The sequence below is a fragment of the Salvelinus alpinus genome, chromosome 15 (genome assembly GCF_045679555.1).
Source record: "Salvelinus alpinus chromosome 15, SLU_Salpinus.1, whole genome shotgun sequence".
Lineage (NCBI taxonomy): Eukaryota > Metazoa > Chordata > Actinopteri > Salmoniformes > Salmonidae > Salvelinus > Salvelinus alpinus.
In genome coordinates, this window is record NC_092100.1 from 48,298,150 (window position 1) to 48,313,267 (window position 15,118).

A 15,118-nucleotide genomic window follows, 5' to 3' on the forward strand; every position below is an offset into this window, starting at 1 on the left:
TGTGTGTTACCATTCTCTAAAAACCCTTAGCAACAGCAGCAGCCACAGCCAATCCGCATCATCCAATCTCAGCGCGTGCAGCCCACCTCGCTGCCCAAGCCTGTGCCCTTCGTCCACCATGTCCCGCGGCCGCCCCATACTCCCCACGCTGCCCCCCTGCCTAGCTGCCCTGGCCGGGGGAAGATGGCCAAGTTCCTCAACCCTGAGGAGATGACCTCCAAGGACTACTACTTTGACTCCTACGCCCACTTTGGAATCCATGAGGTAGGGCTGCCCAGGGGCTGTATGCATCAAGCCTCTCAAACTTAAAGTAGTAATGCTGATCTAGGATCAGCATAAGATTAGACGGGGGGTCTTGATTTTAGATGAGCCCTCATACTATTTTTTATTATTATTAGTATTAGTATCATTATTATTATTGTTATTATTATTAGTATCATTATTATCATTATTATTATTGTTAGTATTAGTATTATTAGTATCATTATTATTATTATTATTATTAGTAGTAGCAGTAGTATCATTATTATTATTATTTCATTATTATTATTATTATCATTATTATTATTAGTATCATTATTGTTATTATTCTACTTTAAGATGCTTTGTAAATATACTCTCAGTTCTTACCAACTGTGTTCTTACATGACTCTATGTAAAGTTAGTTCCACTAAAGGCCAGCCCACATTAGACCACTTCACAGAACTGCAGCTCTTCCCCAGAGATGTCCAACTGTTCCAGGGTATATGGGAGGAGGGTGTCAGAAGGGTAGAGAGCATATTTCAAGTAAGACCTGTGAGATGGGGTTTGTTCTGTGACATTTTTTGAATTTACTAGGTCAGATTGGTTTTTATAATTTCTGCTCTGTGAATGTTCCTGACAGACAGAGAAAGAGAATGGTTGAATTGACTTAAGAGGGATATGCAGTAACCCCACACTGTTTTTCAATGTGTACCAGTGTGTCTGAAATGGAAGGGTGGGATCACAGTGACTGGCGGATTCATATTTAATATACTGTATTTCATCCACTCACACTACACTAAGTCTACGTTCATATTGTCATGGAAGTTAATATGGCTTTGATTGAAAAGCACCTTGTTTTTCACCTTGATACACTGTTAGAAGTGGTTTTGACATCTCCCACCCTGACACCAATCATTTGTCACTGAACAGGAGATGCTGAAGGACGAAGTGAGGACGCTCACCTACAGGAACTCCATGTACCACAACAAGCACGCCTTCAAGGACAAGATCGTCCTTGACGTCGGCAGCGGGACCGGCATCCTGTCCATGTTTGCAGCCAAGGCGGGAGCCAAGCACGTGTACGGGGTACGAGAAGCTGCCTCACTCCTTGCTCCCTGTCTGGCCTCGGACTAGAATGTTATCAGGCAGAACCATCATAACCGACAGCATCAGGAAATGCTGTGAAGCCTAGCCTGACAAGCCGCTTGCTCTCCCCAGACCGTGTGCGTGCGTGCGTTGCGTGAGTGTGTGTGCGTGCGAGCGAGTGTGTGTCTGTGTACTTCTATGTTTACATGTGTATACTATGCATATGCACATATATTTGTTTATGAATGTATGAGTTTGTCACAGTGCAGACTTGGTTTACCTCAGGAGGTTATTTGCTGTCTGCTTGTCAGGCAGGTTGTCTGGATAAGCTCTCTCTATTTTAGAGCTCTCAGATGCTGAGTTGTGCATTGTGGAGTAATTTCCACTCTAGGCAAATCTGAAAATGCATGCTGGATTTGGGCCAGTAGCTTGTTGACAACCCGGTGGTTCTCATTTAGTACATTGGTCTTGGACAGGGTTTTTTGTCAGTTTGTGTAACTGTGTGTGTGTGCGTGCGTGTATATATTTATTGTTCTGGCAATAATCACAAAGAAATGTCATTGGGAGGAAGGATGTTTGACATGCTTTTCACATTTGTATCACAAGTGATATTTTTTTTAAAATAATGACAATTGGTATTTTTAGACCTACAGTGCCTTCGGAAAGTATTCAGACCCCTTGACTTTGTACACATTTTGTTATGTTACAGCCTTATTCTAAAATGTATTAAATAGTTTTTTTCACCTCATCAATCTACACACAATACCCCATAATAACAAAGCAAAAACAGGTTTTTAGAATTTTTGCTAATTTATTACAAATAAAAAACTGATATCACATTTACATAAATATTCAGACCCTTTTCTCAGTACTTTGTTGAAACACCTTTAGCAGAAATTACAGCCTTGAGTCTTCTTGGGTATGACACTACAAGCTTGGCACACCTGTATTTGGGTAGTTTCTCCCATTCTTCTCTGCAAATCCTCTCAAGCTCTGCCAGGTTGGATGGCGAGCGTTACTGCACAGTTGTTTTCAGGTCTCTCCGAAGATGTTCGATAGGGTTCAAGTACGGGCTCTGACTGGGCCACTCAAGGACATTCAGAGACTTGTCCCAAAGCCAATCCTGTGTTGTCTTTGCTGTGTGCTTAGGACCATTGTCCTGTTGGAAGGTGAAACTTCGCCCCAGTCTGAGGTCCTGAGCGCTCTTGAGCAGGTTTTTATTGAGGTTCTCTCTGTACTTTGCTTCGTTCATCTTTCCCTCGAACCTCACTAGTCTCCCAGTCCTTGCCGCTGAAAAACATCCTCACAGCATGATGCTGCCATCCCTATGCTTCACCATAGGAATCCTGCCAGGTTTCCTCCAGACGTGACGCATGGCATTCAGACCAAATAGTTCAATTTTGGTTTCATCAGACCAGAGAATCTTGTTTCTCATGGTCTGAGAGTCTTTCGGTGCCTTTTGGCAAACTCCAAGTCGGCTGTCATGTGCATTTTACTGAGGAATGGTTTCTGTCTGGCCACTCTACTACCATAAAGGCCTGATTGGTGGAGTGCTGCAGAGATTATTGTCCTTCTGGAAGTTTCTCCCATCTCCACAGTGGAACTCTAGAGCTCTGTCAGAGTGACCATCGGGTTCTTGGTCACCTTCCTGACCAAGGACCTTCTCCCCCGATTGCTCAGTTTGGCCAGGTGGCCAGCTCTAGGAAGAGTCTTGGTGTTTCCAAACTTCTTCCATATAAGAATGATGGAAGCCACTGTGTTCTTGGGGAGCTTCAATGCTGCAGACATTTATTGGTACCCTTCCCCAGTACCCTTCCCCAGTCTCGGAGCTCTACGGAACATTCCTTCGACCTCATGGTTTGGTTTTTGCTCTGACATGTACCGTCAACTATGCAGCCTTATATAGACAGGTGTGTGCCTTACCAAATCATGTCCAATCAATTGAATTTACCACTGGTGGACTCCAATCAAGTTGTAGAAACATCTCAAGGATGATCAATGGAAAGAGAATGCACCTGAGCTCAATTTCGAGTCTCATACCAAAGGATCTGAATACTTATATAAATAAGGTATTTCTGCTTTTTATTTTTAACACATTTGCAAACATTTCTATAAACCTGTTTGCATTTTGTCATTATGTGGTGTTGTGTGTATATTGCTGAGGATTTTTTTTCAATGTAATCCATTTTAGAATAAGGCTGTAACGTAACAAAACGTGGAAAAGTCAAGGGATCTGAATAAAAATATTCCAAAACATGCATCTTGTTTGCAATAAGGCACTAAAGTAAAACAAAGAAATTCACTTTATGTTCTGAATACAAAGCAAATCCAACACAACACATCACTGAGTACCACTCTTCATATTTTCAAGCATGGTGGTGGCTGCATCATGTTATGGGTATGCTTGTCATCGGCAAAGACTAGGGAGTTTTTGAGATAAAAATAAATGAAACAGAGCTAAGCACAGGCAAAACCCTAGAAGAAAACATGGTTCAGTCTGCTTCCCAACAGATACTGGGAGATAAATTCACCTTTCCACAGTACAATAACTTTAAACACAAAGCCAAATATGTACTGGAGTTGCTTAGCGAGATGGCATTGAATATTCCTGAGTAGTTTAAAGAATAGTGTGCAAATATTGTTCAATCCAGGTGTGCAAAGCTCTTAGAGACTTACCCAGAAAGACTGGCAAAAGTTATTATAACATGTATTCACTCAGGGGTGTGAATACTTATATAAATGAGATGTTTCTGTCTTTCATTTTCTATAACATTGCAAATAATTTTTAAAACATGTTTTCACTTTGTCATTATGGGGGATTGTGTGTAGATGGGTGAGACATTTTTTATAAATCCATTTTGAATTCAGGCTGTAACAAAACAAATGTGGAATAAGTCAACGGGTATGAATACTTTCTGAATACACTTGCTAGGGAGACAACCACATATCAGCATCAAATATACAGGATACCAACATTCAATATCAGGTAAATAATTAATAAATAGCGTTTTGCAAGAAAAACATTTTAATTCATACCTAAAATCGATTAATAAAACATCTGAGAATAGTAATATTTTACACACACATGAAGGTACCCATAAGCAATCATTTCTGATGACAAAACACAAATGTGAAAATTTGGTCGATATAGCGTTTTGGAAATAAACTCTTCAAATGTAAAAAGTATGTCAAACATCCTTCCTCCCAATGAAGTTTCTACGCTGGTGTGGAATCGCCCAGTGGTACAACTAGGCTATGTGCAATTACACTGAGTGTACAAAATGTTAGGAACACCTGCTCTTTCCATGACATAGACTGACCAGATGAAAGTTATCATCCCTTCTCACCTTCACCTTAAATCCACTTCAATCAGTGTAGATGGGGAGAAGACAAGTTAAAGACGATTTTAAACCCCTGAGACAATTGAGACATGGATTGTGTATTTGTGCCATTCAGAGGGTGAATGGGCAAGACAAAATATTTGAGTGCCTTTGAACGGGGTACGGTAGTAGGTGCCAGGCGCACCGGTTTGAGTGTGTCAAGAACTCCAACTCTGCTGTCAAGAACTGCAATGCCGTGTATGTCAGGAATGGTCCACTTCCCAAAGGACATCCAGCCAACTTGACACCACTGTGGGAAGCATTGGAGTCAACATGGGCCAGCATCCCTGTGGAACGCTTTTGACACCAGCGTACATGCACCTGATGAATTGAGGCTGTTCTGAGGGCGTGTGTGTGTGTGTGTGTGTGTGTGTGTGTGTGTGTGTGTGTGTGTGTGTGTGTGTGTGTGTGTGTGTGTGTGTGTGTGTGTGTGTGTGTGTGTGTGTGTGTGTGTGTGTGTGTGTGTGTGTGTGTGTGTGCGTGCGTGCGTGCGTGAGTACGTACGTATGTGTGTGTGTGTATGTGGATCATCTGGTCAAATTACTGTTCTTCCAATACCGATACCGTGTAACACTTAGTTGAACAGTCTGTATGCAGATATGTGCCTGCCTTTAAGCCAACCTTGTGGAATTTATTCCTTAGCGGTAGCTATGTGACAACTGGAGACTGTCTCTAGGGAGGAGGAGCTCGGTGACTGCCTGTGGGTGAGAGATAGATTGATGCCTTCTGGCACCACTGGGAGCTGGGAGGCAATGTGAGGGGCATACAGATCTCTGTGGGTGAGAGCGCCCACGCAGGCATGGCACTGAAGGTAGGTGCCTGTCACTGTCTTCTGTCTTCGGCAAAGGGAGAAATCAGTGCCAATTACTGTGAGCTGACACACACACACACACGCGCACACACACACACACACACACACTCACAGGCTACACATTATCGATGGCATTCTCTCCTCTACATGCCATTTTACAGCAGGCCAGGCCTGGGGGAACAGATGTGTGTGGCCAGTGGTGGCAGGCTGGCAGCTGACTGATTACCATGGGCACTGCTACTAATGGGCTGTAGAGGTCCAGCTGTGCCCAGGTTGACACCTCCAGAACAGCAATGCACAGAGAAGGCAGGCCACAGCTGTGTCCTACCCCGGCTTAACCAAGGGCTCCAGCATTAGCCAGCTTCACCCTGTCGCCCTGTCCTCTCTGTTTTCCGGAGAATAAATGGGTGGTGTAGAGCATGAATCACCTCGTACAGCTCAGAGATACTTGCAGGGTTGGGGAGTAACTGATTACATGTCTTCGATTACATGTAAACTGGTCACAAAAAAACTGTAATAAATTACATTACCAGCAAAAATATTGTAATCAGATTAGAGATACTTTTGAAAAACAAGATGATTACTTCTTGGATCACTTTTAAATTCAGAAAGGATGTTTGCAAAAAGTACATTATGACAACTTTCTGTTTTCTCAATGACATTCAATTCATCATTGAAACACACAAGTTTAAGTTTGTTCCACCTGAGCGAGTCTGACCACATGTCAGAGACAACTATGATGACACACCAAATGCGTTTGATGGATCCTTTTTGTCTTCTTGTAATGGCTCTTAAGGGGAAAGTAATCCAAAAAGTAACTAAAAGTAATCAGATCAAATCAAAAGTAATAAGAGATTACATTTAGAAAGTAACCTACCTTACCCTGGACACAAGCCCATAGTGGGAGTTATTTAGCGTACATGGGAGTAGAAGTCTATACCTGCAGAATCCTGACACTTTCAAGGTTTAATATTGATCAGTATTTATTTTTTTATTTCTCATTTACAACTGCGACCTGGCCAAGATAAAGCAAAGCAGTGTGTCACAAACAACAACACAGAGTTACACATGGAATAAACAAACATACAGTCAATAATACAATAGAAAAAGTCGATATACAGTGTGTGCAAATGAGGTAGGATAAGGGAGGTAAGGCAATAAATAGGCCACATTGGCGAAATAATTACAATATGGCAATTAAACACTGGAGTGATAGATGTGAAGAAGATGAATGTGCAAGTAGAGATACTGAGGTGCAAAGGAGCAAAAAAAATAAAAAAATAACAGTATGGGGATGAGGTAGTTGGATGGGCTATTTACAGATGGGCTATGTACAGGTGCAGTGATCTGTGAGCTGCTCTGACAGCTGGTGCTTAAAGTTAGTGAGGGAGATATGAGTCTCCAGCTTCAGTGATTTTTGCAGTTCGTTTCAGTCATTGGCAGCAGAGAACTGGAAGGAAAGGCGGCCAAAGGAGGAATTGGCTTTGGGGGTGACCAGTGAAATATACCTGCTGGAGCGCGTGCTACGGATGGGTGCTGCTATGGTGACCAGTGAGCTGAGATAAGGCGGGGCTTTACCTATCAAAGACTTATAGATGACCTGGAGCCAGTGGGTTTGGCGGCGAATATGAAGCGAGGGCCAGCCAACGAGAGTGTACAGGTCGCAGTGGTGGGTAGTGTATGGGGCTTTGGTGACAAAACGGATGGCACTGTGATAGACTGCATCCAATTTGCTGAGTAGAGTGTTGGAGGCTATTTTGTAAATGACATCGCCGAAGTCAAGGATCGGTAGGATAGTCAGTTTTACGAGGGTATGTTTGGCAGCATGAGTGAAGGATGCTTTGTTGCGAAATAGGAAGCCAATTCTAGATTTAATTTTGGATTGGAGATGCTTAATGTGAGTCTGGAAGGAGAGTTTACAGTCTAACCAGACACCTAGGTATTTGTAGTTGTCCTCATTTGTAGTTGTCCACATAAGTCAGAACCGTCCAGAGTAGTGATGCTGGACGGGCGGGCAGGTGCGGGCAGCGATCGGTTGAAGAGCATGCATTTAGTTTTACTTGCATTTAAGAGCAGTTGGAGGCCACGGAAGGAGAGTTGTATGGCATTGAAGCTCGTCTGAAGGTTAGTTAACACAGTGTCCAAAGAAGGGCCAGAAGTATACAGAATGGTGTCGTCTGCGTAGAGATGGATCAGAGAATCACCAGCAGCAAGAGCGACATCATTGATACAGAGAAGAGAGTCGGCCCGAGAATTGGGTTGGCACCCCCATAGAGACTGCCAGAGGTCCGGACAACAGGCCCCCCGATTTGACACACTGAACTCTATCTGAGACGTAGTTGGTGATTCAGGCGAGGCAATCATTTGAGAAACCAAGGCTATTGAGTCTGCCAATAAGAATGTGGTGGTTGACAGTCGAAATCCTTGGCCAGGTCGATGAATACAGCTGCACAGTATTGTCTCTTATCGATGGCGGTTATGATATCGTTCAGGACCTTGAGCGTGGCTGAGGTGCACCCAAGACCAGCTCGGAAACCAGATTGTATAGCGGAGAATGTACGGTGAGATTTGATATGGTCGGTGATCTGTTTGTTAACTTGGCTTTCGAAGACCTTAGAAAGGCAGGGAAGGATAGATATAGGTCTGTAGCAGTTTGGGTCTAGAGTGTCTCCCCCTTTGAAGAGGGGGATGACCGCGGCAGCTTTCCAATCTTTGGGGATCTCAGACGATACGAAAGAGAGGTTGAACAGGCTAGTAATAGGGGTTGCAACAATTTTGGAGGATCATTTTAGAAAGAGAGGGTCCAGATTGTCTAGCCCGGCTGATTTGTAGGGGTCCAGATTTTGCCGCTCTTTCAGAACATCAGCTATCTGGATTTGGGTGAAGGAGAAATGGGGGAGGCTTGGGCAAGTTGCTGTGGGGGGTGCTGGGCTGTTGACCGGGGTAGGGGTAGCCAGGTGGAAAGCATGGCCAACCGTAGAAAAATGCTTTTTGAAATTCTCAATTATCGTGGATTTATCGGTGGTGACAGTGTTTCCTAGCCTCAGTGCAGTGGTTAGCTGGGAGGAGGTGTTCTTATTCTCCATGGACTTTACAGTGTTCCAGTGTCCTAACTTCCCTGAAAAGTTGCATATCGCGGTGGCTATTTGATGCTAATGCAGTACGCCACAGGATGTTTTTGTGCTGGTCAAGGGCAGTCAGGTCTGGAGAGAACCAAGGGCTATATCTATTTCTGGTTCTACATTTTTTGAATGGGGCCTGCTTATTTAAGATGGTGAGGAAAACACTTTTAAAGAATAACCAGGCATCCTCTAGTGATGGAATGAGGTCAATATCCTTCCCGGATACCCGGGCCAGGTCGATTAGAAAGGCCTGCTTGCTGAAGTGTTTTAGGGAGCGTTTGACAGTGATGAGGGCTGGTCGTTTGACCGCGGACCCAGTGCACACGGCATGACTGTGTCCCTGCTTTATTCATGTGAAGGCTTTCAATTGGATTCTCTAAAGTTGATAGAGGAGTGTCTTTATTATATAAAAACTTCTTTATTGTATAAAAACTAAATTTTTGTCAGTTCAATAAATCAAGCACATTGGAAGTGCAGTGGGCACAGTTAGGCACTCCTGGTGGGGTTTCAGTCTATGGGCCTCGGGCCCCTAAAGTGTGGCCATTGTGAAATCCAGACAGGACGGCAGAGCACCACTGACATGGGGTGAGCTGCTTTTTTTATACAGGCAGAGATCAAGCTGTGCAAATGTGACATTTTACTTGAGACGCCTATCTCGCTGTGCTCTCTCTGTGTGTGTGTGTGTGTGTTCGTGTCAGTGTGACTTGTGAGTGTGTCTATGTTAAAGGGAGAGAGAGAGAGAGCGAGAGAGAGAAATAAAAGAGAGAGAGAGAGTGAGTGGGCGAGAGGTTCTTCAGGTCCTGCTTCCATTGGGAGGACTCCGGGCAGGCGACTTGTGAATAACCTGTACTTGGCCCATTACCTGAAGTACGCAGCTCTGACAGCTGGGCACAGGAATGGACAGACTGTTATATTCTTTGTTTCTTTAACTCTACTGAAGAACACTTCAAGTTCTGGACTCCCAGTGCTAACTACCGTCTCAGACCCCACCTGGTTGGACATAGTTAGAGAGTGGCATATTCAAGCATCTCTTTACTTTGGTGATCACTGGTATTAGTGAATTATTTTTGTTTTGCTTTTTCCCCAGATTGAATGTTCCAGTATATCGGAATACTCTGAGAAAATCATCAAGTCTAACCACCTGGACAGTGGTAAGAGCTGAAGGTCTTTCTTATTCACTGTGCCTATTCACTATTCTCCTCAGAGATGCAGTACAACAGGGATGTGTGGTAGAGTGTCTGAAAGGGGAAGATTCACCAAGAACATGGGAAGTTGTCCTTCTGTGTGCGATAGGTTAATTTAAAACATAATATGAAGATAACCTCTATTCTCACTTATCTGTAGTACGGTCATATTTTATAGGGGAACAACAAAGCATTCATACAAAATGGTCACTCAGCTATCAAATCAAATCAAATGTATTTATATAGCCCTTCTTACATCAGCTGATGTCACAAAGTGCTGTACAGAAACACAGCCTAAAGCCCCAAACAGCTAGCAATGTAGGTGTAGAAGCAGGGTGGCTAGGAAAAACTCCCTAGAAAGGCCAGAACCTAGGAATAAACCTAGAGAGGAACTAGGCTATGAGGGGTGGCCAGTCCTCTTCTGGCCATGCCGGGTGGAGATTATAACAGAACATGGCCAAGATGTTCAAATGTTCATAGATGACCAGCAGGGTCAAATAATAATAATCACAGTGGTTATAGAGGGTGCAACAGGTCAGCGCCTCAGGAGTAAATGTCAGTTGGCTTTTCATAGCCGATCATTCAGAGTACCTCTACCGCTCCTGGTGTCTCTAGAGAGTTGAAACAGCAGGTATGGGACAGGTAGCACGTCCGGTGAACAGGTCAAGGTTCCTTAGCCGCAGGCAGAACAGTTGAAACTGGAGCAGCAGCACAACCAGGTGGACTGGGGACAGCAAGGAGTCATCAGGCCAGGTAGTCCTGAGGCATGGTCCTAGGGCTCAGGTCCTCCGAGAGAGAGAAAGAGAGAAAGAAAGAAAGAAAGAGAGAAAAATAATTAGAGAGAACATACTTAAATTCACACAGGACACCGGATAAGAGGATAAATACTCCAGATAACAGACTGACCCTAGCCCCCCAACACAAACTATTGCAGCATAAATACTGGAGGCTGAGACAGGAGGGGTCGGGAGACACTGTGGCCCCGTCCGACAATACCCCCGGACAGGGCCAAACAGGCAGGATATAACCCCACCCACTTTGCCAAAGCACAGCCCCCACACCACTAGAGGGATACCTTCAACCACCAACTTACCATCCTGAGACAAGGCCGAGTATAGCCCACGAAGATCTCCCCCAGAGCACAAACCCAAGGGGGGCGCCAACAGCTAACAGCTTAGCTAAGTTGCGATTTAAGCGCTAACAAAATAATAGCAGCATAAACAAAGTGGCACCAGCAAAATATATCTAAATAAATATGGATGGGGTAATTGAGTGGACCAGCTCATTTGTAACCTCCAGTGTGTTTTGGAAAGCTTTTGGCAAGCCAAGGATAGAGTGCAAACTGGGACCAAGCCTAAGTGTTCATTTCATGCTGACAAATATACTTCCTTTCTTGGAGAAACTGTTTTCAATTTTTTCCAGTAGGAGAACAAAAGCGATTGGCTGGCTCTGCATAGGGATAGCTGGCACTGGGATACCATAATATATGATGTAATGAGTGCTCACCACTAAATGTGTGTCTGAGATCTTTTGTCAGTGTTCGTATGTGACAAAATGGCGTCACGGCCAAATAATAGAGTGACACATCGGTAACACTTTACCTAAAGGGGGTATACATAAGACATTCATAACATCTTTATGAAACCAGTCATAACACCTTTGAGTGTGGCAGTATCATTCATTATAATGTAGTACTTACTGTATGTGTAGACAGGGTGCATAATGACCGGAAAGGGGACTTCAAATGTGAAAAAAAAATCTCATTTCAAGAAGAGGTAAATGTTTGCGGCTAAAACAATATTCCCAGTGCAATATGTTGCAGTATATTTGAACTTGATTTTGTTTGTCTCAGAGGAGTTTTGCTTCAGAGCCTAGTCTTCAGTCATCATTGTAGCCAAAAGTCTGATTTGATCTGAATGACAGAAATAGCTTGTTGTGTAAAGAGAATAGAGATGTTGAATCTCAGTGCTGTAGCCAGGGTCACCTAGTTTCCCGTTATACACTAAACTCCTTGCCATTATTGCATTACACTATTTTGGTCTCTACCAGACATCAAATACACTGAGAAAGTCAAAGCGTACCCAAAAGCACTTCAGCCCAACTTGAACAAAAAGGGGACTTGATAATCCCAAAAAATCTTTCCTAACCACAGGATACTTCAACGGGTGACTATGCCAGCAGCATACCACCCTGCATCCCACTGATGGCTTGCCTCTGAAACTAAGCAGGGTAGGTCCTGGTCAGTCCCTGGATGGGAGACCAAATGCTGCTTGCTGTAAATGGTGTTGAAATTCCAATCCCAATACCCCAAGGCATTGATGGGAACATTGCCCTGTGTAGGCTGCCCTCTTTTGGATGGGATGTTAAACGGGTGTCCTGACTCTCTGTGGTCACAAAAAAATCCCATGGTGCTTATCGTAAAAGTAGGGTTGTCATCCCCAGTGTCCTGGCTAAATTCCCAACCTGGCCACATTATCATCCCCCTCATTCCTAATTGGCATATATCACTCCTCACCTGATAGATGATGTGTAGTGAGCATTCTGGTGCAAATCGGTTGCCATGCATCACCCAAGTGGGTGCTACACATTGGAGGTGGATGAGGTGAGCTTCCCCCTTAATTTGCAAAGTGTTTGGGTGTCTCAAAATCGCTATACACGTCCAATCAATTAATTATCCCAGAGAAAAGAAAAGGAGCTCTGCATAGATCTGTGTATATTCAAACAGACAGACTTGCGATTCAGTAAGAGGCTTTCATGAGAGAACGAAAGAGTCATTGCTTTGTTCAGAGCTAACAAGGTTGTGATTATGTCATTTGCAAGGACAAGCACACCTACTGTACAGATTATTTCAGGTAAACATGTGAAAAAAGCCAGATGGTTCTTTTGTTGTTTGTCAACTGTTGCGATACATTTTGGACAGTGCGCTAGAGTTGTTTGTCTCGGTGTTAGAATGATTTGGGGTGTAGGGTTTGGGGTAGAGGGTAAGGGTCAGCTGGTATGATTAGAAGGTTTCGGGTAAAGGGTTAGAGCAGAGTTTCCTAAACTTGGTCCTCGGGACCCCAAGGGGTGCACATTTTGGTTTTTGCCCTAGCACTACACAGCTGATTCAAATGATTCATCAAAGCTTGATGATTAGCTGATTATTTGAATCAGCTGTGTAGTGCTAGGGCAAAAACCAAAATGTGCACCCCTTGGGGTCCCGAGGACCAAGTTTAGGAAACCCTGCATTAGAGTTATGGTTGGTTCAATTCAGCCAATTCAGGAAGTAAACTGAAATTCCAATATCAATTCTAAATTTCCTCATTGCCAACAATGAGAAGAAAATCTGAATTGGAATTTCAGTGTACTACCTACATTGAAATGGAATTGGGTTAAGGTTTAGGGTTAAGGGTTAAAGGATTAGGGTTAAGGTTTAGAGGGTTAGGGTTTAGAAGAGACCGGTATAGCTCCCCCTGCAGGAGCCCCCATTCACATGGGTGTTCCTGCTGGCCCAAATCATGGGGGACCGGTGGGAAGAGGGCCTTGTTGAGGATGGGCACATGACCCTGGGCACAGTGATCTGGGACAAACACCGACATTACATTGGGGTGAATAATAGGCTCAATAGTGAAGCATGTGAGTTACTAGTCAGTATCAGGGTTTGAATTAAACACTCTTGGCATTTTCTCAACCAGATTCACCTGGAATGCTTTCCAACAGTCATGAAGGAGTTCCCACATAAGCTGAGCACTTGTTGGCTGCTTTTCCTTCACTCTGCGGTCCAACTCAACCCAAACCATCTCAATTGGGTTGAGGTCGGGTGATTGTGGAAGCCAGGTCATCTGATGCAGCACTCCATCACACTCCTTCTTGGACAAATAGACCTTACACAACATGGAGGTGTGTTGGGTCATTGTCCTGTTGAAAACAAATGATAGTGCCACTAAGCGCAAACCAGATGGGATGGCATATCGCTGTAAAATGCTATGGTAGCCATGCTGGTTAAATGTGCCTTGAATTCTAAATAAATCACCGACAGTGTCACCAGCAAAACACCCCCACACCATCACACCTCCTCCTCCATGCTTCACGGTGGGAACCACACATGCGGTGATCATCCGTTCACCTACTCTGTGTCTCACAAAGACACGGCGGTTGGACCAAAAATCTCACATTTGGACTAATCAGACCAAAGGACAGATTTACACCGGTTTAATGTCCAGTGCTCATGTTTCTTGGACCGAAGCAAGTCTATTCTTCTTATTGGTGTCCTTTAGTAGTTGTTTCTTGGCAGCAATTCGACCATGAAGGCTTGATTCACACAGTTGATTTTGAGATATGTCTGTTACTTGAGCTCTGTGAAGCATTTATTTGGTCTGCAATTTCTGAGGCTGGTAACTCTAATGAACTTATCCTCTGCAGCAGAGGTAACTCTGGGGCTTCCCTTCCTGTGGCGGTCCTCATTAGAGTCAGTTTCATCATAGCGCTTGATGGTTTTTGCGACTGCACTTGAAGAGACTTTCAAAGTTCTTAAAACGTTCCGCATTGACTGACCTTCATGTCTTAAAGTAGTGATGGACTGCCATTTCTCCTTGCTTATTTGAGCTGTTCTTGCCATAATATGGACTTGGTCTTTTACCAAATAGGGCTATCTTCTGCATACCAACCCTACCTTTTCACAACACAACTGATTGGCTGAAACGCATTAAGAAGGAAAGAAATTCCACAAATGAACTTTTAACAAGGCACAACTGTTAATTGAAATGCATTCCAGGTGACTACCTCATGACGCTGGTTGAGAGAATGCCAAGAGTGTACAAAGCTCTCATCAAGGCAAAGGGTGGCTACTTTGAAGAATCTCAAATATAACACTTTTTTGGTGACTACATGATTCCATATGTGTTATTTCGTAGTTTTGATGTCTTCACTATTATTCTACAATGCAGAAAATCATAAATGTGATATGTGATAAATGGCACAAAAGGGTCATGACACCAAAAAAGTGTCAGTCAGTCAATCGGTCATTCATATAGATGATTTGTTGTGCAGTTTCCCTTACCTTGAACTCAAGCTCCAGCTGTGCTTTTCTGGCCTTGGCCTTCTCTTCCTCCTTCCTGGCTTCCTCCTGAGGCCTCTCCCTGCCCTTACTGGCAGCTTCATTAAATAGTACCCACAAAACACCAGTCTCAACATCAACAGTGAAGAGGCGACTCCGGGATGCTGGACTTCTAGGCAGAGTTCCTCTGTCCAGTGTCTGTGTTCTTTTGCCCATCTTAATCTTTTCTTTTTATTGGCCAGTCTGAGATATGGCTT

General features: G+C 43.8%; 1 protein-coding gene across 3 annotated transcripts in view; it reads left to right on the forward strand.

The window, feature by feature from the left end:
- The window catches only part of LOC139540218 (protein arginine N-methyltransferase 8-B), a 39,554-nt gene that overhangs the window by 2,726 nt on the left and 21,710 nt on the right, over nucleotides 1-15,118 (forward strand). For all 3 annotated transcript variants that reach the window (XM_071343865.1, XM_071343866.1, XM_071343864.1), the window contains exons 2-4: nucleotides 31-264; nucleotides 1,174-1,329; nucleotides 9,730-9,793. In XM_071343865.1, the coding sequence (XP_071199966.1) occupies nucleotides 31-264; nucleotides 1,174-1,329; nucleotides 9,730-9,793 (454 nt within the window). The remainder of the gene's footprint in view (nucleotides 1-30; nucleotides 265-1,173; nucleotides 1,330-9,729; nucleotides 9,794-15,118) is intronic.